General features: G+C 42.7%; 1 protein-coding gene across 1 annotated transcript in view; it reads left to right on the top strand.

The window, feature by feature from the left end:
* Nucleotides 1–24,512, top strand: part of RGL1 (ral guanine nucleotide dissociation stimulator like 1) — an 83,684-nt gene that overhangs the window by 45,946 nt on the left and 13,226 nt on the right. Inside the window, 6 exon segments of the mRNA XM_030032672.2 lie at nucleotides 11,097–11,281; nucleotides 14,585–14,709; nucleotides 15,359–15,574; nucleotides 19,474–19,577; nucleotides 20,751–20,835; nucleotides 23,322–23,411. Coding sequence (XP_029888532.1) covers nucleotides 11,097–11,281; nucleotides 14,585–14,709; nucleotides 15,359–15,574; nucleotides 19,474–19,577; nucleotides 20,751–20,835; nucleotides 23,322–23,411 — 805 coding nt within the window.

Raw genomic sequence — 24,512 nt, forward strand, 5'->3', positions numbered from 1 at the left:
CCCCCCCAGCCCATGGAGGGGAGTGGGGGAGCAGATGCCCACCTGCAGCCCGGGGAGGAGCCCACACCAGAGCTGGGGGATGCCCATGAAGATGGCCATGGCTCCATGGGAAAGCCCGTGCTGGAGCAGTCTGTGCCTGAAGGACTGTGGCCCATGGAAAGGACCCACACTGGAGCAGTTCGTGAAGGACTGCAGCCCGTGGGAAGGACTCATGTTGGAGAAGTTCGTGGAGGACTGTCTGCTGTGGGAGGGACCTCATGCTGGAGCTGGGGAAGAGTGAGGAGTCCTCTCCCTGATGAGGAAGGAGCAGCAGAGACAACATGTGATGAACTGACCCCAACCCCCATTCCCCGTACCCCTGCACCGCTGGTGGGGAGGAGGTGGAGAAAATGGGGAGTGGAGTTGAGCCCGGAAGAAGGGAGGGGTGGGGGAAGTATGTTTTAAGATTTGATTTTATTTCTCATTACCCTAATCTGATTTGATTGCTAACCAATGAAATTGATTTTAGTTTTTTTCCCCAAGTCGAGTCTGGTTTTCACCTGTGACCATAATTGGTGAGTGACCCCTTCCTGTGCTTGTCTCGCGAGCATTTTGTTATATTTTGTCCTCCCCATCCCACTGGGGAGGAGGACTGAGTGAGTGAGTGGCCTCGCGGTGCTTTGTTGCCGTCTGGGCTTAAACCACGCCATTATCAAAATGCGGAATTTATTTGTTATTAAAACTTGGAACGTGTTGCGATTGAAAACCGCAGACAAAGCAACTCAAAGCTAAACTGAAATCTTGTTTCATTCCACAGCAATTGGGTAAAACAGTTCAAATAAAGAAAATTAAGGAACTGTTTAGTTACCACGTGGCATGTCTTACGTGTTTACCCCTCTTCTTCTGCATTAAAATAGCAAATACCAAAACCTTCAGTGGACTACTGCAGCATTTGGAGTTTCTCATAGTGATAAACAAACATTGTCCCATGGCTTCTTGTGAATTTAGACCTTCCTGGCAGAAAATTTGTCTTGTTTCCTACTGAAGTTAACAGTCCTGCTGGAAAACAATGTGCACAGTTACAGTACTGCAGAAATAAAACTGGTCCTGAAACACTGTACTCCAGGAGAACAGACACCAAAGGAATGTGAGACAAATGGAAGAAAATTGGCTGGAAGTTTCTGATGCCTGGGAAATCCATGGTGGGAAGCAGTTAAGATGCATTTGGGAGAGCAACAATCAGCATTCATTCCAGTAAAGCCAATTAAGCTAAAACAACAGCAGAAACCAATGTGGTTACATGAGAAGCAGAGTCAAACACGGGGCAGTATAAGCAATGGAAGAGTAGGAGAGTTATGAAAACAACCAGAATCAAGCAAAAAAGAATAATTAGAAGAGCAAAGAAAAATAGTGATTGGCATCTCAATTAAAACAAAGAACAACTCGCAGAGCTATTCCCTTAGTGACTTTACATGCATCCCAGCAAAAGCCCCCCCATATGCTATTTAACTAGTTCTTCCCAAGTCAAAAAAAGAGGAGATCATTTGCTGGAAGTCATCAGCACATTATTTATAAACGGACTGGGTGTGAGAAGCTACCCTTACATCAACCTTTACTTGCAGTTTACATACATTTTATCCCTGATTCAAAGCCGAGATTTAACTGCCGATGACGTTATTTAACAAGCAGAACTGAGAAAATACAGCTGGCTTAATTTAGTCTGTGTAAGCAAGCCTGAAAGCTATTGCATGGACAGTGGAGGAGAGGAAATAGCCCTCTGTAAAGATTATTCCATTGATGGTCTTAAGTATGCATTTGTCAAATTACAGACAGTTTTGTGTATATTCCTGTTTAATTTCATAAGAAATCAGTCATTTAATCCCTTTTTGCAACTGAGGTTCTCCTTATTCTTAATTGTTGAGATTCCCTTCTATTCATTCTTTACAAATGGTTGTGGTGGGAAAGCAAGCACTGCTTTTGCCTTTTTGGCAAGAAATGATCTCTTTAATTCCTATGCAGATCTCTTCAGGACCAGTGTTATAGCTGTCTCCCCAGCTGAGAAAAGACTATGCAGAATTTCCGTGTAACCTATTGAATCACTTGTGCCTATGTGATGTGAAGGCCTCATTTTCCACCTCCTCTGTGCCCTGCTAGCTCAGCTTAACAGGGAGGTTAGACTTGGAGCTGCTGCAGTCTTATCACGTTTTGTGGTAGCTCATGTGTAAATGTGAGTGGATGAATAGTTCTGTGTTCCCAGTTTGTAAATGACAGAAGCAGATATGCTTCTTCCACCTAACGGTAGATTTTGGAGACTGAAACCTTCAGAGATGGGCTTCAGGCAAAGCTGATATGGAAATCAGAAGACTTTCTGATAGGTGTGAAACTTGGAAACATCGCTGAACAGAGCCCAGAGTCTGTGGTTGGCAGGACAGGAGTTAAACATTAAAAAGCTTTTTCTTATATGCAGGAAAGGAAAAATTTATAGCTCATAATCAACCCATGAAAAATGTAGTCTGTGATGTTTCTTTCCTGTCTGAGATCTTGGAAGGCTCCCATTCCTATCTGTCTCTAGGTCTATTGAGTACAGGGAGTTTCTTCTCAAGGGCAGCAACCGTAAAGCTACTGCAAGATATGGGCAAGTCTCCAACCTGTTTTCAGAAAGCTTCCCTCCCTGACACACCAATTAAACAGTCAGGTGATAGGAGGTCAGTAGGGCACAGCGTACCTTTTTTTTCTTTCCTGTTTCGCCTCTTGACTGAAATGATTTTGCTGGCAAAAATCAGTGTCTGTAACGGCTGTGAACTCTTCACCCCGCTCTGGGAGACTGGGTCTGTCTTAAAATCTGTTTACTCCTCAACTTACGAAAGTGGCCATCAAACAAGCCTCTGGAAACTGAGCTTAGTATAAGGGGTGTGTGAACAATATTAGTACAAGAACTTATCCTGTGGAGAGGCTCCTTCTTCCAAATCATTGCTGAACTGGTAATGCTCATAAGAAAAGAATACCCAACCTAGTTTTTTGTGGTGGAGCCAGTAGGGATGATGGTGAGTTTGTGATGTGGGTGGGGAAAGGGGGTACAGAGCATGATAAAATAGACTATTAGGGCTTAGAGTGAGGTACAGTGTTCCCTGCCTGTGGTGGAAAAGAAATGAAAATATAGTAGACATAGGACAGTGGCATTTGTGACTGCAAGTGCTGCTGTGCTGCAGTGTTCTGGGTGTGTGCGGGGCTACAGCAGATAATTAAAAATCTGAGGAGACAGGAGGGTGGAGTGAGGGCTTGGGAGCATCACAGTGGGCATCTGTCTGTTGTGGCCTTTCTTGGCCTTGGGATGTGGAGCTGGGCTGACGCTGATGGCTTCACTGCAGTGGTGGTGGAGCACTGGCTATCGTGTGACACTTTTCCTGACAGAGAAATGTGGAATGTGGTCCTGAAGCTCCGGATGGAAAGTTTGGCCATCACTGGCCTAAACCGTGAAGGGCTTACTTGTTGCATGTATGGTGGAAGCTTGTCTGAGCCAAGTTGTGAAAATTCAGTCCAAAACAGTTTTCAGATATAAAGAGATTCTTCTGAGCTGCACAATCTGTGTTTCATGTTTGCAATGAAGCCTGAAATTCAGAATGTGTTTACATGTTAATTTTTGGTTGTAAATGCTTTTTGTAGCTCTAAAATTGCAATTCCGGAGTTTCTCCTGTTGGCAAGCCTAACCAAACAGTACTACTGACAGCTTTCCAAATACTCTCACTAATTAAAAGTTTGAAGTTGCCACAATATCAGAGAAGGAAACAAGAAACAACAGACTAAAGTGGATAGGATTTGTAAAATCACATCTGTGTGGGATTAAAAGGTAATTGAGTTTTGAAGAAAAAACCAATACAGTTAAAATGAGACAAGGAGAGTGGCAGAAGCTACCTTTACTCTTTCTTAACTATTGGTTTATTTTGAGTGCCACTGAGCAGTTGAGTTAACTAGATATTGCTGTGGTTTCCCTACTTGCAGAACAAATGTGCCAGTATTTGTACACAGCTCTGATACGAGCGCTTTCTGGGTTGGCTTTTGGGTTCCTCACTAGACAACAAGGAACATGTAGACACATGTGAAATCTGTGTTCACATTTGAACTCTTCTCATGATCTCATAAATTGAGGAGTGAGAGGTGGTCCTGGCAGGCTTGTCCCTCTCCATTTTGTAGCTATTAACATGATAGACCGGGAGCCACTACCTTAATTTTCGAGGATCTGAACTTTAAAAGCCAAGTGCCTGATTCTCATAAGTACAGAACACAGATGCTCTTTGAGCTGACGCATCGGTGTCTCTAACTGGATACTCATGGTTAGAGGTTTTTACTGAGAGCATGGCCCTTCTCCTCTTCATGGAATATCATTGGGAGTATGGGATACTGTGATTGCATGAGGGTCTTGTGAAACAGGGTTATTGGAATAGGTATCATGGAAGGTTTCTCTAAATGTGAAAAATACAGTCATTGGAGGGCTAAGCTCTCACAGCTAACTACACAGCAGAGCCCTAAGCATTTGCAGAACCCAATAGGACCTGCTGCAAACCAGGGCTGTTGTCACTTGGTCATCTCAGCTGTTTTTCTGATGGCAGTGGAGCTTATGAGATCTGCTCCCCTACAAAACTGTGTTTCTTCTCTCCTAAACATCTTCCTGTGCTTTCCATGACAGCAATACCTGTAAGTCACCTCTCACGCCTGCCACAGCATTTATGACTACTGGGTGGAAGAGATTTGAAATACAGGGATGGTGTCAGTGTTGCAGAGGAAATCTTCAGGACTTCCTTTTCTCAGGAAGTTTAGATGTTTATTATGCCTTTTATTCTGGAACAAGAGCCTTTTCCCCTCTCACATTATGTCCTACTCTGAACACCACAGTAGGTGGCCATGGCCAGTGTGTCATGTTAAGTGGTTGCACCGAAAAGTCCTTTTCCCTAATCCCTCTGTCAACTCAGGTGAACAAAATTGTCATTAAAAAGTGTTTTGATAGGCCATCTGTGTCTTCTCAGCCTGCAACATGTGCTGTGGCCAGGGCTAATTGGTGCACCGAAATATACACGCTGATTTACTGGCATATTGCTGTGAAGAATGAAAGATCTCACAGTCTTTTCTGCAGCAGAAAAAATAAGTTGATCATTATTTTTTTTATCCAGGCTTGAATTTTCTTAAAACTTGAAGAAATCTGGTTATTTTTCAGACTCTTCCAGTTTTTTCACACTTAGTTGGAATTTGTTAATAGCATTGTAAGTTATTTCTGGAAAACTGTAGCATAAATTGTAAGTCTTATTTTCTTGCAAAATCAAGTTGAAATGATGAAAAACTCCCTGCAAAGACAGGATTTAAGGAAATTCCTATAAGCATACATTTGTGCATTATCCATGGGCGTGGGGAGTTCTCTGCAACTGGTGTCTTTTTAGCTGCATGTTTCTAAGAAGGTCTGGGATAACTTTCCTGAATGAGATCCAACGCTCCTATAACTCCTTAAGCATTCTTTCCCTGCACTGCCAGCATAATCGAGATACCTTTCTGCACAGTATAATTTGACAGCCCCACCTTGTCTTTGGGCTAAGCGTAAAATCTGGGTTCTGCTGATATATTTTTGTTACGTATTTCATCATAAGATTAGCAAGACCAGTCTGTCTTCTGGGTTCAGCTACCTGCAAGCTCGATACTGGGCACTGGCAGCATAGTGCTGCCCGTGCTGCACATGTCACAATTACGATTTTATCTTCACAGATAACGCAATCTCACTAACTGTGTGTGCTCCTGGGGATTAAGTTCAGGCTTAGACTGCTTTTTTTGCAGAACCCAAGGTTTCATGAATGGGCAGTCTTTCTACTAAGGCAGCAGATAATGAGTAACACGGTGTGGAGGAATGTGCAGCTTCAGTTTGGTCCTCAGACTTGGCAGCAGCAATTGATGAGAGGAAGGGCACCAAAGGAAGTGTTTGACTTAGCACTTCCACTGGGAAGCTGCTACCCTGAAGGAGCCATGAATATCTTGTTTCCTCCATGCTGTTTTCCCACAACATCCCAGGGAGCGGTAACGGAGCAAACATTGCAGCCTCGCTGGGCCACAGCTTTTCCCACTGGCACAAGAGGGAATTAAGAAATTATGTTCTTCTTTTGATTGTATGCATAATGTCTGGTAGTTATTCAAACATGGTCATGGTACAGCTAAGCAAAGATACTTCAACTGATTAAGCAAAGCATAACTCCAAGGTAAATTGCACATCTTGCTTTGCTAGCTTGACAAACAGTGCAATACAGGGAAGCAGGATCATAATGAATAAAGATTGCCAGTAATAGAAAATTACTTGGTTTTATCCAAGGTGCTGGCTTTATATGCTTGGGAGAGGGCTATTTCTAGTATTATTGATTGCAATGGATGCTGGAGCAGTGTGAGGAGCACCAGCAGCAGTGGCAGCAAGCAGCGGCAGAACGCACAAGGAGACACATGGACAAGTAGAGGCTTGTCTGAACAGGGGGCATTCCCCGAGCCACTGACCCCGGACCCACTGACTGGATGAGACAGCAAGGCATGGAGCCTGCACCCAGCAATGCGGGAGATTTAAGCAGGCAAGAACAATCAGCCCATCTGATTGCAACAGGCACCAGAGTATATATATTTCCAAGTGGGCAGGTGCATGGCAGCATGGTTGCCACCTGGCAAAAAGCGGTGTCCCCTGCTTCTCCTGAGCTTCTAGCACCTGGTAGAACCAACGCAACCACACAGACAGAGCTCCTGTTCAAGCATGTGACCACCCAGGTTTCCAGCTGTGGGATGTGTGAAGGGATATTCCTACTAGAGGTGGAAAGTGATCATAAGCAAGACTGCGGGAGGTGTGACCAGACTGATGAGCTGCTCTGCTTGGTGGCTGAGCTGCAGGAGGAGGGGGGCAGACTGAGGAGCATTCAAGAGTCTGAGAAGGACATTGATCAATGGAGCCATACTCTGCCATCTATGAAGCATAGAAGCCAACTCAGTGTGGCCACTACAGAGGCAGGTCCTGGATCTGCTTTGTGCCAGGAGGAAGGCAGTATCACAAGGGATAAGGAGGGGTGGAAGAAGGTTACAGCATGGAGCAATAAGAGAAACACCTTTATCCTCTAAAATACCCTTACAGAACAGATATGAGGCCCTGGGTACAGCAGATGAAGCGCATAATGAGAAAAGAAAGAGGAGGAACCTGCGCAAGCAGTCTTGCAGAGATCAGAGAGACCAATCCTTCACAACAAGACCTGCATTAAGACCAGCGCCAAGAAGAAACAACGGTCAGTTACTGTCATTGGTGATTCCCTTCTGTGCAGAACAGAAGCACCTGTTTGCAGACTGGACCCTATTTTCAGAGAAGTTTGCTGCCTCCCTGGGGACCGAATTAGGGATGTCACCACAAGACTGAAGAGCTTAGTTCAACCTTCAGACTACTATCCATTTCTGCTCTTTCATGTGGGTACAAATGATGTTGCAACAAAAAGTCTGAGGTCAATCCAAATAGACTTCAGAGCCCTGGGAAGAATGCCAAAAAATTTGGGAGCATAGGTAGTGTTTTCCTCAATCCTCCCAGTAATGGGAAACAGGTAAGACCAGAATATCAATACCTGGCTCCAGGACTGGTGCCTCCGCCAAAACTTTGGGGTTTTAAAGCATGGAAGAGCCTTTGAGAGACAAGGTATTTTGGGGCCTGATGGGATCCATCTGTCCCCCTGATGGGGAAAATGGGTCTTTGGGTATAAGCTGGCAAGGCTGATCGAGAGGGATTTAAACTAGAATCAGTGGGCAAAGGGGATACCAATAGGATTGCAGTAGGTAAACCAAGGGTTGGCATGGCATCGCCAGAGGGTGGCAATCCTCATGGGAACATTTACACTGCTTCTGGGAGCATGGAGGGCTCAGGAGCATATCTGAAATGCTTGTACACTAACGTACACAGTATGAGAAACAAACGGGATGAACTGGAAGCGTTGGTTGACTCCTAGGGCTACGATGTAATTGGTATTAGTGAGACTTGGGGGAATGAGTCCCACGACTGGAGCGATTGGATGGAGGGCTACAGGCTGTTCAGGAGGGATAGGCACGGCAGGCAAGGTGGAGGTGTCGCGCTGTATGTAAGGGAGAGTTTGACTGCAGAGCCCTTACAGTTAGTGATGATGTGGTTGAGAGCCTCTGGGTAAGGATTAGGGGGATGGAAAACAAAGGAGATGTTTTAGTGGGTATCTACTACCAGTTGCCCAGCCAGGATGTGAGCACTGATGAGTTATTCTATAGGCTATTAGCAGAAATTTCTGGATCAGTAGCCCTTGTCCTTATGGGAGATTTCAGCTTCCCAGGCATCAACTGGGCATATCATACTGCTGTGACAAGCAGGTCTTGGAAATTCTTGAATTTTGTAGGAGATAACTTCTTGTCACAGGTACTCAGTGAGCCAACTAGGAAAGATGCCTTCCTAGACTTGCTGTTTGTGAATAGAGAAGAACTCGTGGGGGATGTGATGGTAGGTGGCTGTCTTGGCCACAGTGATCATGAAATGGTTGTGTTTAAAATTTTCAGTGTAATGAGAAAAAAGGACAGCAGAGTTGCTACCCTGGACTTCAGGAGAGCAAACTTTAAACTGTTCAGGGAGCCATTTAGCAGAGTCCCCTGGGAATCTGCTTTTGAGGGCTTAGGAGTCCACAAGTGCTGGTCAGTCTTTAAGAACCACCTTTTAGAAGCACACGAGCAGGCAATTCCACTGTGTTGTTAAGTCAAGCAAGTGGGGCAGAAGACCAGCTTGGCTGAACAGGGAACTCCTCCTGGAGCTCAAGAGGAAAAAGAAACTGTATGATCTCTGGAAGCAAGGTCAGGCTTCTCAGGAAGAGTATGGAGCTGTGGTTCATTTATGTAGGGAGAAGACAGGAAAGGCCAAAGCTCAATTAGAGTTGAAACTGGCCAGTGTTTTTTCAGATAACAAGAAGGGCTTATAGTATGTTAATAGCAAGAGGAGGTCTAAGGAAAACATTGGACCAATACTGGTTGAAGATGGTCACCTGACTGATAGGCATGAAGAAAAAGCAGAGGCATTGAATGCATTTTTTGCCTCAGTCTTTAATAATGCTGATAGACCTTGGGCTGCCTGGTCCTCTGACTTGGAGGACCACAAGTGTGGGAACAGTGACTTTCCATTTGTGGACACTGAAGTCGTAAGAGGCCAGCTGTATCAGCTGAATGTTCACAAGTCTGTGGGGCCTGATGGGATTCACCCCAGAGTACTGAAGGAGCTAACGGATGTTACGGCAGGACCCCTCTCGATCATTGTCCAAAGGTCTCGGGAGCCTGGGGAGGTCCCTGCTGACTGGAAGCTAGCCAGTGTTACTCCAGTCTACAAAAAGGGCGTGAGGGAAGACCCAGGGAGCTACAGACCTGTTAGTCTAACCTCAGTTACCTCAGTTCCTGGAAAAATTATGGAGAAGTTTATACTGGGTACTATTGAAAGGCATTTAAAGAATAACGCAATCTTTGGGCACAGTCGACATGGGTTCACAAATGGAAAGTCCTGTTTAATTAATTTGATATCCTTCTATGATAAGGCCACCCGCCCAGTGGATGAAGGGAGGGCGGTAGATGTAGTTTTTCTGGATTTTAGTAAGGCCCTCACAGCATCCTTCTGGACAAGTTGTCCAACTGTGGGATGAGCGGGTTCACGGTGTGCTGGGTGAAGAACTGGCTGAAGGGCAGAGCTCAGAGGGTTGTAGTGAATGGGGCTACATCTGGCTGGCGACTGGTCACCAGCGGTGTTCCTCGGGGCTCAGTGCTAGGGCCAGTGCTGTTCAACATGATTATCAGTGATCTGGATGCAGGAGTTGAATGCACCATTAGGGTGTTTGCTGATGATAGCAAACTGGGAGGTGCTGTTGACTCTCTTGAGGGACAGGAGGCCTTGCAGAGGGATCTAGATAGATTGGAGCATTGGGCTATGGTTAGTGGGGTGAAATTTAACAAGTCCAAATGCCGGATTCTGCACCTGGGATGGAGTACTGCTGGGCACAAGTATAAACTGGGAGAGGAGTGGCTGGAGAGCAGCCCTGCAGAAGGGGATCTGGAGGTGCTGGTGGGCAGCAGGCTCAATAGGAGCCAGCAGTGTGCCGGGGCAGCCAAGAGGGCAAACCGCATCAAACACAGCATAACCAGTTGGTCAAGAGAGGGGATTATCCTGCTGTATTCAGCATTGGTGTGGCCTCACCTGGAGTACTGTGTGTGCAGCTCTGGGCCCCACTGTTTAAGAAGGATGTGAAGGTACTCGAATGTGTCCAGAGGAAGGCAGCCAAGCTGGTGACAGGGCTGGAAGGCATGTCCTGTGAGGAGCGGCTGAGGACTCTGGGTTTGTGTAGCTTGGAGAAAAGGAGGCTGAGGGGCGACCTCATTGCTCTCTACAGCTTCTTGAGGAGGGGAAGTGGAGAGGGAGGTGCTGAGCTCTTCTCCCTGGGATCCAGGGACAGGACGCATAGGAATGGTTCAAAGTTGCACCAGGGGAGTAACCAGGGGAGGTTTAGACTGGACATGAGGAAGCATTTCTTTACCGAGAGGGTGGTCAAACCCTGGAACAGGCTTCCTAGAGAGGTGGTGGTGCCCCAAGCCTGTCAGTGTTTAAGAGGCATTTGGCCAATGCCCTTAACAACATGCTTCAACTTTTGGTCAGCCCTGAATTGGTCAGGCAGTTGGACTAGATGATCATTGTAGGTCCCTTCCAACTGAAATAGTTCTGTTCTATTCTATTCTATTCTCTTAATTGCTTTATCTCTCTTAAATTTAATAGAAGGGTCCCAATATAGCTTAACCAGATTTGATTCTTTATTAAGTTTGCATTTGGGGGCCATAATTGGATCCACTTGTAGGAGTGCAAATCAGGAGCAACTTCACTGAAGTCCCTGGCAAAATCTGAGTGATAGCTTAATAAGATTCTATGCATAAAAAGAACAAATTAAGTTCCTTGCTCAAAAAAGTCTTCATACTGCCTTCATGTGGAGCATGAATGTCTCATGTTTTTATTGTTGTATTAGATACAGATACATACAATTGCATCAATACATGCTGTATACAACCAGTGTGCTCTGTGTCTTTTCTCTTAGTGCAATAGCATCAATCTTACGAGCCTGGCTTGATCAGTGCTCTGAGGATTTCAGAGAGCCACCCAACTACCCGTGTTTGCTGAAGTTGCTGGATTACCTGAAGAGGAATATACCCGGCTCTGACCCGGAGAGGAGGGCACAGAACCTCTTGGAGCAGTTCCAGAGCCAAGAAGTGGAAAACGATGGTAAGTTACCTTTCCCTTCTGTCTTTCTATTCTCCCAGACTCTATGATACTGGAGGGATTTATGTGGAGTACACTTCATTAACTCATGCTAATTGACAATATTGTGAAGTTCACCAGTGACTTATTTCTAGTTTATTTTAGAAAAAAAAAATCTCTGTGTGTGGCTGCAGGTTCTGTGTGGGATGAAATAGTCGCACAGTGTAGGTGTCCATGCCTGTTTGTTCTGGGGTGGATTGGGAAATCCAGCACTTCTGTAATTTTTAGCCAAAACTTTGAGATTGCTGCAGCAACTAAGTGGTTAATTGTCAGCGTACTTCCCATGTCATTGAATTAAAACACACAGCTGCTCTTTAGCTGGTCTTCTCATTTCAATACCTGCCCATCTCTCCCCCGCCAAGAAAACCCCAAAACAACAAAAAGCAAAATACGGAGCTGTGACAAAATACAGCTTGAGTCACAAGCCTTGTCATCATGAAGCTTTTCTTCCTAGTTACCATCATGTCAAAGGAAGTGTCTGTGGCTGTTTTTTCCTATTTGAGTGGCTGGCTGCTGGTATCCAAGGACAGAGGAAAAACTTACGTTATTGGGGGTCACAATCCACCGAAACAATAGTGGACTGTAGTAACACAAATATGCTGTGCATAGTGTCAAGCCTGACACATACCCTTAATCTGGTCAGAAGGCTTCCTGTGGCATAAGCTGAAAAGTCGTAGGAGCTCACATAGTGTGTGAATGAGAACTAGAATCAACTTCCAGCTTTCACAGAGGGGCAGAGGGAATAATTCATGTAATAAAGGATAAAGGAAATGACAGAAAAGAAACATTTCATCCCATAAAAATCATGCCTGCCGGATGTTCCAGAAATACCGTGTCAATGCATAATACTGTGAAATGCCAAATGAACTCAGTCATTAACACGTACATAAAAAGGAGTACTGCAGAGAGCCCAGGCATTTTCCTTATTGAACACAGGTAAGTGAACAGGATTGCTAATATGTGCCTATTGCTGTCCTTTTCTCAGTTTGGTTCCCACGGGTCAAACAAAGAAAGCTCACGAGAGCTATATTTGGGTTCAAAGTGAACAGAAGTTCCCAGCAGCCCTGTTTCTGCATTTGTTTCCTCAAGTAACAGTTGAAAAGGTCCTTTTCTGAGTTACAGAGTGGTCAGTTTGAATGACAACATTTTCCAAATTGTGGCAGAATAGAGGCTGATAATTAGAATAAGATGAGGAGAATGCAATAAACCTGTGGGGTCTGCAGAGAAGAGTTTTAGAATTGTTACTTACTTTATCAGAGTTCCATCTGTGTTCATTTCAGAGATTTCTTTCAAAACTCTTAATGTGTTGTCTGCAGTCAAGACTTGCTGATAATTATTGTTCTAAAGCATTCATATTGTGCTATGAATTTACAAATTTGGGTCTTAAATCCTACAGTTTGGTTTGTGTAATCAGACCTCCATTCAGTGCTGCCATCAGCCATGCCGGTAGGTTAGATTGCAGTACCAGATACACAGATAAAAGCTGTTCCTGGCCTCAATTCTTGCAGCTTGAGCAATACAAAGCAAGGTGAGTCAGAGACTGCAAATTCAGAAGGGGCACATAGTTGCTCTCAGTGAAGTCAAGAGGGCAGCTGGGCTTTGTGAGGGCTAAATGGATCCCGGTGGTTTGAAGATGATGAGATATTTGAGTACAAGAGGATTCCAGCTTCTTGGAGAGTAGGGAAAAGACTGGTTACACATTTACGAAGGTGAGAGAGAAAGGAGAAAAAGAGGCATTAAAAAAGAAAAGGAAAATCTTGCGTTGCACTCCAGGACTTGATTTTATGGGTGCTGTGGGGTTTTGAGTAAGGTTGCAACTCTTTCAGTGATGAGGATTTTCAGTTGACTTTCAAGAGCTGAAAAGAAAATGAGGAGTTACATAGCCATAAAGAGAAAGAAAAAAGTGTGACTCTTAACAGGTCTATAGAAGTCCATTTAATTATGCATATTGTTACAAAACAGCCACAGAAAAATAATGCTGAAACAGAGGTCTCCATTTATCGCGTTTAGCTCTGTCAATAAATTGTGCAATTGGAATCTACAGATGGAAATTTGGATACAGCCTGTAGTAAAAATTTGTTACATCAAAATTGTAGCAGTTTACATTGATGATTAGGTTTTGCTAATTAATGAAGAAAGGAAAAACGAAGTACTTAAAAAAACAATGAGGAAGTATCACTTTATCTGCTTTTGTTGCTTTAATGTCTGTTCTGCTTTAATTGGATATGAAGTATTGCCTAACATACTCTGAAATGTGCTGCTTGTTTTTGTTAATGAAATCTCCCTAGTAGTAAACTCAGTACTTTCGCTGTTAGTCTTTAACAAGTTCATTTTTTTTTTTTTCTGCCTTCTTATGGAGTTACTGTTGCCTTACAGTAAAAGGGATTAGGAAGAGGATTTATTTTCAGGCATTTTCCGTTTGACTTCCTCCTCTACCATGGGAAACAAGGGCATATTTCTTTGTGTTTCAATGTGGCTTTGTTCCCAACCTGTGGGAGCCAAAAGGTGACATGGGAACATCTGTGAAATCCCTTCCCTTCTGCACTGCATCAGGTCCCTTGAGGAGGACAGCTCTCCTCTCTCACCTCTTCACTGCTGCCCAGTGCAAATTTAAAAGCAGCATTCAGCTGAATGCTGTAGGTGCTCACTGTATTCCCTTTCCTGGGAAAAATTCCCAGAGAGGAAAGGTGAGGGATGCTGGAATAAACTCTCTTCAATATAGTCCATGTAGCCACAAATGGTGCCAAGAAATCTGATATCTCCTTTTATTTCCGTACATGGGAGATGAAATCTGGATGTAAGAGCATTCCTAATGCAATATTTTGGGGATATAACTGCAGTCTTGTCCCTTTGCAGTTTGATTTTTTTCTTTTCTTTTCAGGTTATAAAATGCATAAATACTGAAAAGTAGATTAACAAAATCCTGCAGTGTTAATAAGGAATTTTAGTTGGGGTGTGTGTGTTGTTTTTTTTCTTTCAGAAGAATGGTTAGAGAATGGGTTAGAGCCACTTCTCTGCTAAGAGACCCTGAACAGCTCAATTCTCTCTAACTATTTCTTTCTCTTCCACTTTTTCTTTGCCAATTTAATCTTCCGGTCATCATCTTTCTCACTAAAATATGCAGCACAGTGGGGCCGTTACATCAGGCAGGACCCTTTGAGCATTCTGCTATAATATATACAGTGATGTTTTAAAATAAACAAACATCTGCTTTGATTCACTGTTTGCTGTATAAATTTACTAAATCATGTTTTCCATCCTGGACAGACGGGTTCCATAACACTTCCCCCTGTAACCTATTTGATGAAGTGGAACTGGACATCAGCAGCCCAGAAGAATTCTCTTTTTTCCAAGAAGACCTTGTGGCAGAACAGTTGACATACATGGATGCGGTATGTAGAGTATATGTACTTCTTGAAATGCTAGGGGAAATAGTGCTGGGCTTCTAAATTTTTTTATTTTTTTTTTAAATTATGTCAATATAAGTATAGTGTTCCAGAACAGGTCTGCTGTTGGGACACAGGACACAGCTCTGCTTGGTTATCCAAACTTGCTTCATTCATTGGGCTTTTTCCTTCAGTCATTCTGAAGGTTTGTTTCTTTTTAAAGAAAAGTGTGAACGTATATTGTTTAGCCTTTTTGCAAAGTTTAATATTTGACACGAGAAATAGCACATTTTGACTGTATTGCTGCCTGGCCTAAAGATGTATAGGCACTCTTAACTGTCGTGCTCTGATTTGGTTTGTCTGTATCGATCTCCTTCAAAATATCATTATGTAAAAAATTTTCCCCTTGGTTATACAACTGATAAAAAAGTGTCTCTTATTTTTGCAGGACTATTTAGCTGACAGTTCTTTTAGGGCATCAAACCTATAAAGAGTATGCCAAAGTGTATATTTTAAATGAAGAGAAAACAAATATTTACCTTTTAATACCATACTAGATTTGGATCCAATTTGTACTGTAAACATGCCTTTCTTCTTGTGGACAATAGAGACCTAGGAGAATCCTGCTGACTTAGAGACCTCTATTTCACTCTAGAAACTCTTCAAGAAAGTTGTGCCCTACCACTGTTTGGGATGCATCTGGTCTCGAAGGGATAAGAAAGAAAACAAGCACCTGGCACCTACCATCAGAGCCACCATCTCTCAGTTCAATGTAGTTACCAAATGTGTTGTCAGCACTATCCTGAAGAGCAAGGAACTCAAAACACAGCAAAGAGCCAAGATCATTGAGAAGTGGATTCATATTGCACATGTAAAGCATTTATTCTAGACTGTTTAATGTTTCTTGTGCAGGTGCCTTGGACTGAGGGAGTTGGGAGGGGAGAAGGGGATTGTATGCATTGGTACCAGGCCAGCGAACATCTTAGCTCTAATTCTTCCTATTTTTGACTGACTTCCTTTGTAATAGCAGATGAAGTATTGCCCTTCCTCTCCTTAGTTCCTTGCCCACCATGGAAATGGTGTTGATGCTTGTCTCTTCACAGGGTTGGGAGTGCTAATTAACGGGTGAGGCAGACACTGTGTCTTGCAGATGGGAAGTGCTGTATACTTGATAATGTAACATTTATGGTAAGATAGGTATAAATTCAACCAGTTCACTTCCCTAGGAAGAAAATAAAATACTGCTCACAATAGTGAAAGCAGTGAAGTGATTGCTGGTATCATCCAGAGGTTAGACTTGTTTTCAGAGGAAAGTTTAACAAGAATGGAGTAGGAGTGGCAGTGGTACAGGCAGCGGGCGCAGTCAGAATAAGCTTTGTGCTTACCTGCCTTTGGTCATTCGTGTTCAGTCAATGAGCATCATGCTCCCTCTCCTGCATCTATGAACACCATGGGAGTTGAAATCAGATATGGTGGAAGACAGCACAACTGTTTGGGTTTTCATACATTTATATATATATATATATGTGTGTGTGTGTACATATGCAAATAAAGTAAATACAAGGTTTTAAGTAAGTGCAGACAAAGCTAACTTACTTCTAGGAAGTAGTAGCCTCTTTAACATGGAAAAAATGTAATTATTGTTTGTACTCTTTTGTTTTGAAAAATTCTTGAGGCTGAAAGGTCGTTTGCCTACTAAGTTATTAATGGTTTACATCAGGTATACAAACCAGCTGGGTTTGGAGGGGATGAGAGGTGCAAGCAGTGACCAGAAAAAAAAAGTAGAGTAACAATATGGTATCAGTCTCCTCATCATCTTATATTTCTGCTTTATCATTGTCTCACACGTTTCTCTAACACATTTTTACTCTTTGCTTCAATTCCTTTGTCTTGTAGTAGATTGTGTTTCTTAATCTTTGCATGAAAGGGTTTTGCATGCCTTCTTTACATAACACTAGTTTGCTAATTTCTTAGATTTTTATCTTTAATATTTTACTGTAACCTTTTGAACTCCCCTCAGAGCACTGGGCAGCTGGCAGTAAGCTATATCTCTCTTTTGAAGAGAAAATTTAAAGCACTTTCATAAGGATGTGTGTTGACTTTTGTTGTAAGAATCACATGGATTCTTTCTGAGCTATACAAAATAAGCAGTCATAAAAAGCTCAAGCCAAACAGAGGCTTTCCAACCTTGACAATGCACTTCTATGCTTCTAGAGGCAGTATTGTTAGCCCTGGCACCTACGCTCTGGCAACTGCATGGTTCAGGAAACTGGTATGAGGAAGTAGTCTTTCACCTCTCTTTTGGCACTTAAGTTGACTCATTTTTGTTATCATCTGATGGCTGCTTTATAGCCCGTGTGAATCGATTAGGAAGTTGATTCCTATTTTCTGTGTACAGGTCTTTAAGTTGCAGAGGGTACTGGCTAATGGGGCCTTTATGGGGCAGCCTGGGCTGCAGCCTGGGCGAGCAAGTATGAAGCAGCTTCCTGCTCATCATGGGTCAGCAGGGAGGCCCAGGGAAGCTAGGACAGGCACCACTCTCATCATACTTGTTCTGTGGAGGGAGAACTTTGTTCTCCACCTCTATTGATTCAGTACTTCTCCCTTTATTTAATTCACACACATAATTAAATACTCCAGTCTTAGCTAAGCACATGAAAAATGCATGTGCATGCTCTACAAAATAATTGCACATGTAGAACAGCTAGTTGCATATATACTTAGCTGCCCACTTCTGAAGAAAGTTACTTGCTTTGGGCATGCAAATGAGTGTTTTGAATAGTTAGAAGCCTGAATTAGAAAATAATCCACTCATTAAAGTGCAGTTATTCACTGACAGCTAACTCTGTAACTTAGAAGTATGGAGTTTCACAGTTGTTATCTGTTCATTACTTTTGGATCCAGTTTCTTTGTTTACAAGATAAACTGAATACTTTTCTAACTGCCAGCCCTCTCTGCTCCACCTAGATCTAAGGTTCCTGAGCAGGAGCAGCCAATTTCACTCACACAATATTTTCTTTAAAAATAAAAAGTAAAAATGAAATCATTAATATCCTGTTATGCTTAATTCTTTTAAATCAAAGTTGCTTCTGCACAGGATTCTTTCTGGTTTTCCCCTTGTGAAGGACACAGCATGAAACAAAGTTATTCAAAGCAGTCTTAAAAATTCTTCTTATATACAAATGAAAGCTTGCTAAAGTTTAGTCTGCAGTCAGTTAAATCATTGAGAACACAAAATCCAATATTGATTTCCTAATGTGCTTTAAATTATGCAACGTGCAATTAAGTCAAGATGGTTCCAAATTGGATCTTCTAGTCCAAACTCCTGTTGTATTTGAAAAAAAGAAATGCTGAGAATTTGTGTCTCTAAATCCATGTTCTCCCCAGCCTGAATTTCAAGTTGAACATAAAGAAAGAAGGGTCTCATTCTTAAATGTGTCTATCGCTGAAGAAGAGCTGTTACGTGTTTTCTTTGGCCCCAAACCATGCAAGAATAACTTTCAGGTCTTGTGCGTCCTACCACATGATCTTGAACTTGATCTTTATCTAGTCTAACTGCCAACCTGCTTCAACTGCTGTCTGTCCAGTCAGCCTTCTTAAGCCACACTTTCTTAAATGTAGCCTTCTAAGTTGCACAAAGATTTTTTTTTTTTTTTTTTTTAGGTAAATAAATGGGAGTAAATGTACTTGCCTTAGTTGTTCAGTCAATTTTAATGAAACTCATGAACAGAGTTGCTGATATATTAAGGTCTGACTTCTGTTTATGCTCAGGTCGCTTTACATTTGTTCAGTCCTACAAAGGAAATAAATTATGTCTATTTTCACTCTAAGGATCCTTTACATAATCAGCATTATTAGTGTAATAATCAGCCCCATAAAAATTTGCAGAAGTGGAATTGTAGTTTGAATACATTCTCACCTACATGCAACAGTCAAATTGGCATGTGTTTTGTCTGCTTAATTTGCATGTACAGGCACCTGTTTGTAAGAGCTTGTATTTGCAAGAGTTTCTTAAGTTCGTGGTGCCCATGCTCTAGCTCAGGAGCCACCAATAGATTTACGGGAGTTCCTTGAAGAGTCACAGGCCAGACTTTCCTCCTCCTCCTTGCTTCCATCTGCTTTACCAGGGATCTGTGCTGTTTTTTTGAGAATTAAGTTTTTCAGTATTCTTTTCCATCAAAGCTTTTGCCACAGAGAAGCTGCATAAGAAATGTTTATAAACCAGTCTCTCTGTTAGGATTTGATCCCAACTCTGGAAGAGCTGGGAAGGTTTTTCTCTTTAACAGTGTGCACATACTTGAATAACTGGTTATTCCTTTGCATGTCTTTATTTTTAATTGACACTTAGATGATTGAGGGTTTACATTTTAAATACTGCATACAAAGAGGCAAAGCCTGGTTTTTCCCCTAAAGGGTAAAAGGGATTGGTAACTATAAGGAGCTTTTTAAGAAGTGTAACATTTGTGCTTTTTAGCCTGGCTTCATGGAGTCAGTTCCACTTTTATTTTTACTAGGAGAACTGGAAGCTGTAATACTGCAGCATCACCACAAAGACATGAAAGTGAGGAAAACAAGATATAAGTGCCAAAGCCCATGAAGTGTTTGGTGGCTGGAGGGGGGAGTGATATTTTTGATGCTCAATATTTGTACAGCTGCCTGCTTAGCAGTGAGAATGTGTAGCAAGCATGACACCAGTCAAACAGGAGAGTACTAACGTATCCGTAATGCTGACATTTAATGCTCCTGTATTTCTAACCGCTCCTTTCACAGGAATGTAGGATCCTGAAGAATTTTTCCTCCTTGAGGGCCATCGTTTCAGCACTGCAGTCCAACTCCATCTATAGGCTAAAGAAGACCTGGGCGTGTGTTCCAAAGTAAGCCTCCCCCTCCAGTCCTGTGGCTAGCCCCAAACAAAGGCAAAAAGCTCAGTACTCTTTCTTTTCATCTTGTTCTTCTCAGCCTTCCTATTCTGCTCCTTCACGGACATCTGTTCTCTTTGAAGAACCTCTCATTCCTGTGAGGCTGAGACCCCTTTTTTGGGTCTGACTGCTGTGAGCTCCTCTTTTATATTGAGGGGACAACCTGCCCTCGGGGATACTGGGTCTCTTCTGTCCTTTATAGCATATTGGATCGTCCACAGCCTATTTTGAAAAACTACGTGACTAGCTACTCACCCAGCTCATGCACACCGCTCTCGGAAGGTCAGCAAAAGGGCACCATGGTACTTGCCTGTTGTCTTCTCTCCTGTGAAGTTGGAGGAGGTCCAGGTTGCCACAAACCCTCACTAATCCTCTCCTGGTCCTGACATTTCCTTAAAATATATCCCCAGACTACAAAATCCAAACCTGTATTGAAGACAATTTTTCTCACGGGGAAATACCTATTTGTGCAACTGGCATACTTACTGCATGCCAAACAGACACCAGAAATCTGTGTGTGGGAAAGAGGGTGTTCTGTTCATTCAGTTTGGGAAGAATAGATTTCTTTCCTTTGCCTTTGATAAACAAAGAAAAATGTCACTCTGCCACGCAGTATACTTCTGCATTTCCCCTAGAGAGAGGTGGGTCTTTCCTTCCGCTGCCCCGTGTTCCTGTTCCTGATCAAAATATTGCCGTCTTGTGTTTATAGTGTTGGGCAATAGAAAGGGACTCATACACTTAAATGCTTCTAGCTTCCCAGAGTGCATGAAACAGGGCAAAACTGGAGTACTTAGGATACCTCTCTCAGCTATTTTTCTGTTCCTTTGTATCCATTTACCCACTTTCTTACAACAGTCTCATACCCTGCAGTGTAATTGAAAACCCTGCTTGGGGTCTGCGTACCTATGGCATTTCTTTGTGAAGCTGCCAAATAAGGTGAGACTTTACTGGGAGCACCAGAAGATCCCAGGAAGGTTCCTAGTAGTTGTGCAGCATCCCATTAGATGCATTTTGGTGGTGTTATCTTTTATATGCCCAACTGTTAACGATTCATGAGAAAAAATAGTAATCTGATCTGATTTAGAGTGCTTACTAGTAACCTAAATGATTTAATCTTTTCCTGTACAGGGACATAATGCTGATGTTCGAAGAGCTGTCTGATATCTTCTCAGACCATGACAATTATTTGACAAGCAGGGAGCTGCTAATGAAGGTGAGAATTAGCTTGAGTTGCAAGGCTTGTGATCTCAATTAAAGCTGAGGTTAGCCCTTTTTCTAATCAGCTGCCAAAGCTCATCTCTCCCTGAACTACTGTATGCTGTGCTTCAGGGAAGATAGGTCTGTAAAATCTGTGCTTTTCTGCCGGGCTGAGAGGTGATTTCATCGTTCCTGAAAGAACTTACCCTAGCATTAGCCTGTTGAGCTCAGATACCCACACGCAGCAGGCTGCAGCAGCACAGATTCTGTGTGGACTTGTTCACAAGACAGCAGTTCAGGACCCCTTGGAGCCCCTCAAGTTGAATGTCACACTGCTGTAGTTAGGTAACAGGTAACGCTCCCTTGGGCATGGTGATGTCTGGCTCAAGAATAGCTGTGTGCACTGTATCATACCAGTGACAGTGCTGGAGCCACAACCAGAGTGAAGAGGTGCTGCACAGTGTAATTCTACTGAGATGAGTTACAAATTAGCACTTTGGCTTTATCCTGCTCTGTATAGAGAGATGAACTGCTAGCTTGTGCACCCTCTGAGCAAACCTGGAAAAGGCTCAGGTTTGCATCGATGAGTGCAGACCAACTCCAAACAAGATTCTCGACTGGATTGCACCACTGTAGTGCTTTTGACTTCACTGGAACAATGCCACTCAGCTTCAGCTGAGGAATTAAACCAAGATGTTTATCCGACTATCCCGTACCTTTCTTGGAACTAGAAAACAGGGCTGGGAATTTTGAAGGAACAGGCTTCCTGCTCTGTGTGTGGCCAGATGGACAACAAAGCAGGCTCTGTCTGAAACAGTTTGACTTGTACGCTCTCCTGGGCGAACCCCAACAAGCTCAGGACCTTGAAAGGAGTGAGGAAGAATAGCAGGGAAAGGTTATATTCTGTAGAAACTAAGGAATGTTTGTGGCAGTTTTTTCTGTTTACATAAAAAAGTTTCCATAAACTGGCTAACCAGTTTACTTTTTGGCAGTTCTATCCAAGTCAATCTGGCATTTGTACCTTACCCCCTTGCCTTGGTATCTAAAACACTGTGTTTTGCTCAGGAATGATGGATGAACACATTCAAACCTGTCGGTCTGTTTTGTTTATCATCAATTTATCAACATCTGTAGCTAAATTTTAAAGCAGGTGGGACAATAATAAGTGTAGAGGGAAAATGTCTGTTCAGAACAGCTTATTTAACTAAATATTAAAAAGACAAAACAACAACTCAATCTGAGCCCAGACCGTCTGGCTCCCAGCAAATCACTCTCTCCAGCTGCTCTAAGTAGATTTGCAAAACATTTTGAAAGCAGTGAGAGGAGAAAAATTCCACAGAATAGCTAGAACCTCTCTCTTACTTCTTGTCTTGGACTGTTTTGTAATGATTGGAGGATTAATGTCCACTGAATCCTTAAAGTCTTTGTTTTCTTTCACTATAAATAGTCTGTCTAGGGAAGCTGTGTTTGACCTTGCCTATCCATCCTGCAGATTTAAGTGTAGAGCAGACAAAATGCCACATGAAACAGGTTGGCCAGCACGGAGAGGGAGCGCTCTGTTCTCTCCTCCCCAAACAACAGCTCTGCTGCAAGCTGAAGTTTTAGCTTCTGTGCCTGCCTGCCGGCTGCTGTTAGAGAATCTTGAGTTTACCTTTCAGTATCTTGAAGACATTGAGACAACACTCCTTTTTCATTTGCTCCTGTTTTTCAGCCGAGGAAGGAAATACAGTTTGAGTGACCTGTTCATTAACTGTGACTGAGAGAAGTAAACATTGTAATGAGAGGATCTTTACAAGTGCAGGCTGGTTTTTTGTGCCTCTTAAAAAGACATTGATAATGATTCATGCCCCATCTGTCCGACCACTGGAAAAAATAACAGTAACTCCCAGCATCCCGTATGGAACCAGGGAAATAAAGGCTACAGATCTATTGTGAAATAGCTCATCCATTCATAGGAAAGCTTGAATCGTGGAGATGAAAACCTATTACTTTCATTTCCTGCGTGTTTTTGGATTAGTCAATAAGCCACAGTGGGTAGTTGCTGGATCTCTATGTTGTGGCATAAGAAAAACAACAAAGCATTACATAAGATAGAAATATTTACTTGTAGGTGTCCTGATTAGGAAATTAAACAGAAATCCTGAGGTCAAGAGTGTCAGGATAGAGTTCAGAGAAGCATCTGGCCACCTGAAGTATATCCTAAGCTTCTCTGATTTAAACTCTCAGGAGATTTTCAGCAGCACTTAGCGTTGGCCAGAGTAGAGCCATTTTGCAGAAAAATTCCCTTATAGTCATCCTGTGGGATTTTGTCCAAAATTCCCAGTGTACGAGTCCCAGAAAATTAGCACATGTACGTATACATGCATGTACCTGCACAGCAAATACGTTTGCTGGCCTAGCTTGCCTGGTTAAATATATTTGCAATTATTTTACACAGACATAGTTGCCAGCTTACTACTTAGCTCCTCCATTAATTGCCTTTAATTCCCTTTTAACTCACAGGAAGGAACATCCAAATTTGCAAATCTGGACAGCAGTGTGAAAGAAAATCAGAAAAGGACACAGAGGCGACTGCAACTTCAAAAAGATATGGTGTGTTTGGGGTCATTTTCCTCCCCTTTTTGAACTGGTAACATGATTAACCCTAACTGGTGAATTATATAAGAAGCAAAATCTAGAAAGGTATTTAAGAAAGCGAGTGTGCAGTAGGTAATGCTTTTGAATGTGCCCTCTGTCAAGAAAAACAATCACATCAATGCTATTGATTAGCTGATACAAAGCAAGTGAACCGAAAGATTTAGACTGAATATGCAGTCAGAATTTTTGTCCCTGTAAATATGTGTCCAGAGCTGTGTTTCCCTTATGCTGTGGATCATAGTAAGCAGGTAACAGTCTGTGTGTATAAGTATAATGTGCATATATATAGACAATCCCACACAAGCATACATCTGTATATATAAACTATTACAAAGTGGGATTTGTGCTGCCCCCAGCTCAAGCTGTATAGCCTACACTCAGCTATGGTTTTTAGTGCAACCCAGCTGTCCTTTTAGTCCAGTAACACCCACCTGTGTACTGAAATGCTGGAGGAAATGGATATGCAAAGCATCAGCATAGCCAGCGCATTCAGTGATCTGATGCTGGCAACACTCAAAGATTTCAGGATTCAGTGGATGTATGCAGGGGCCGCGTTATGTTCCCTGGCGCCAGCCTTCCCCTGTCCCCTGCAAGGGGATAACTGGGTGTATAGTTTTGCTGCTCCTGTCCCCACTGCATTTGCTTCCCATCCCAACCAGCTATCCGGGATGGATGCTGAGCCAAGGGTTTGGTCTTAGTTTCAAGTCTTCCAGAAATTTACTTAACCTGTCATATAAAAGGGTAAAAAATGATTGATGAATATAAACATGTGTTCATAATTTTCAACTGTCTTGTTTCTGTCCTACAAGAAAGAATTCCATTAACTACTCTTGTTACCCTTTAGAGAGAAATATGGGGAAAGCCACACAATTTTCATGTAGTAAAATAGATAATATAAGCACTGGAATTCTTGTGATAAAGAAAATTAGCTCTGGCCAGAGCAAAAATCTCATTTACTTTTAAACAAGCTCATGAAGCTTCTGATGTACCAGCTTAAAAATTGCACAGACTTCTACAGAGATTGCTTTGTAAAATGCATCTAGTTTCCAGTCTGCT

The sequence above is a fragment of the Aquila chrysaetos genome, chromosome 12, assembly GCF_900496995.4.
Source record: "Aquila chrysaetos chrysaetos chromosome 12, bAquChr1.4, whole genome shotgun sequence".
NCBI lineage: Eukaryota > Metazoa > Chordata > Aves > Accipitriformes > Accipitridae > Aquila > Aquila chrysaetos.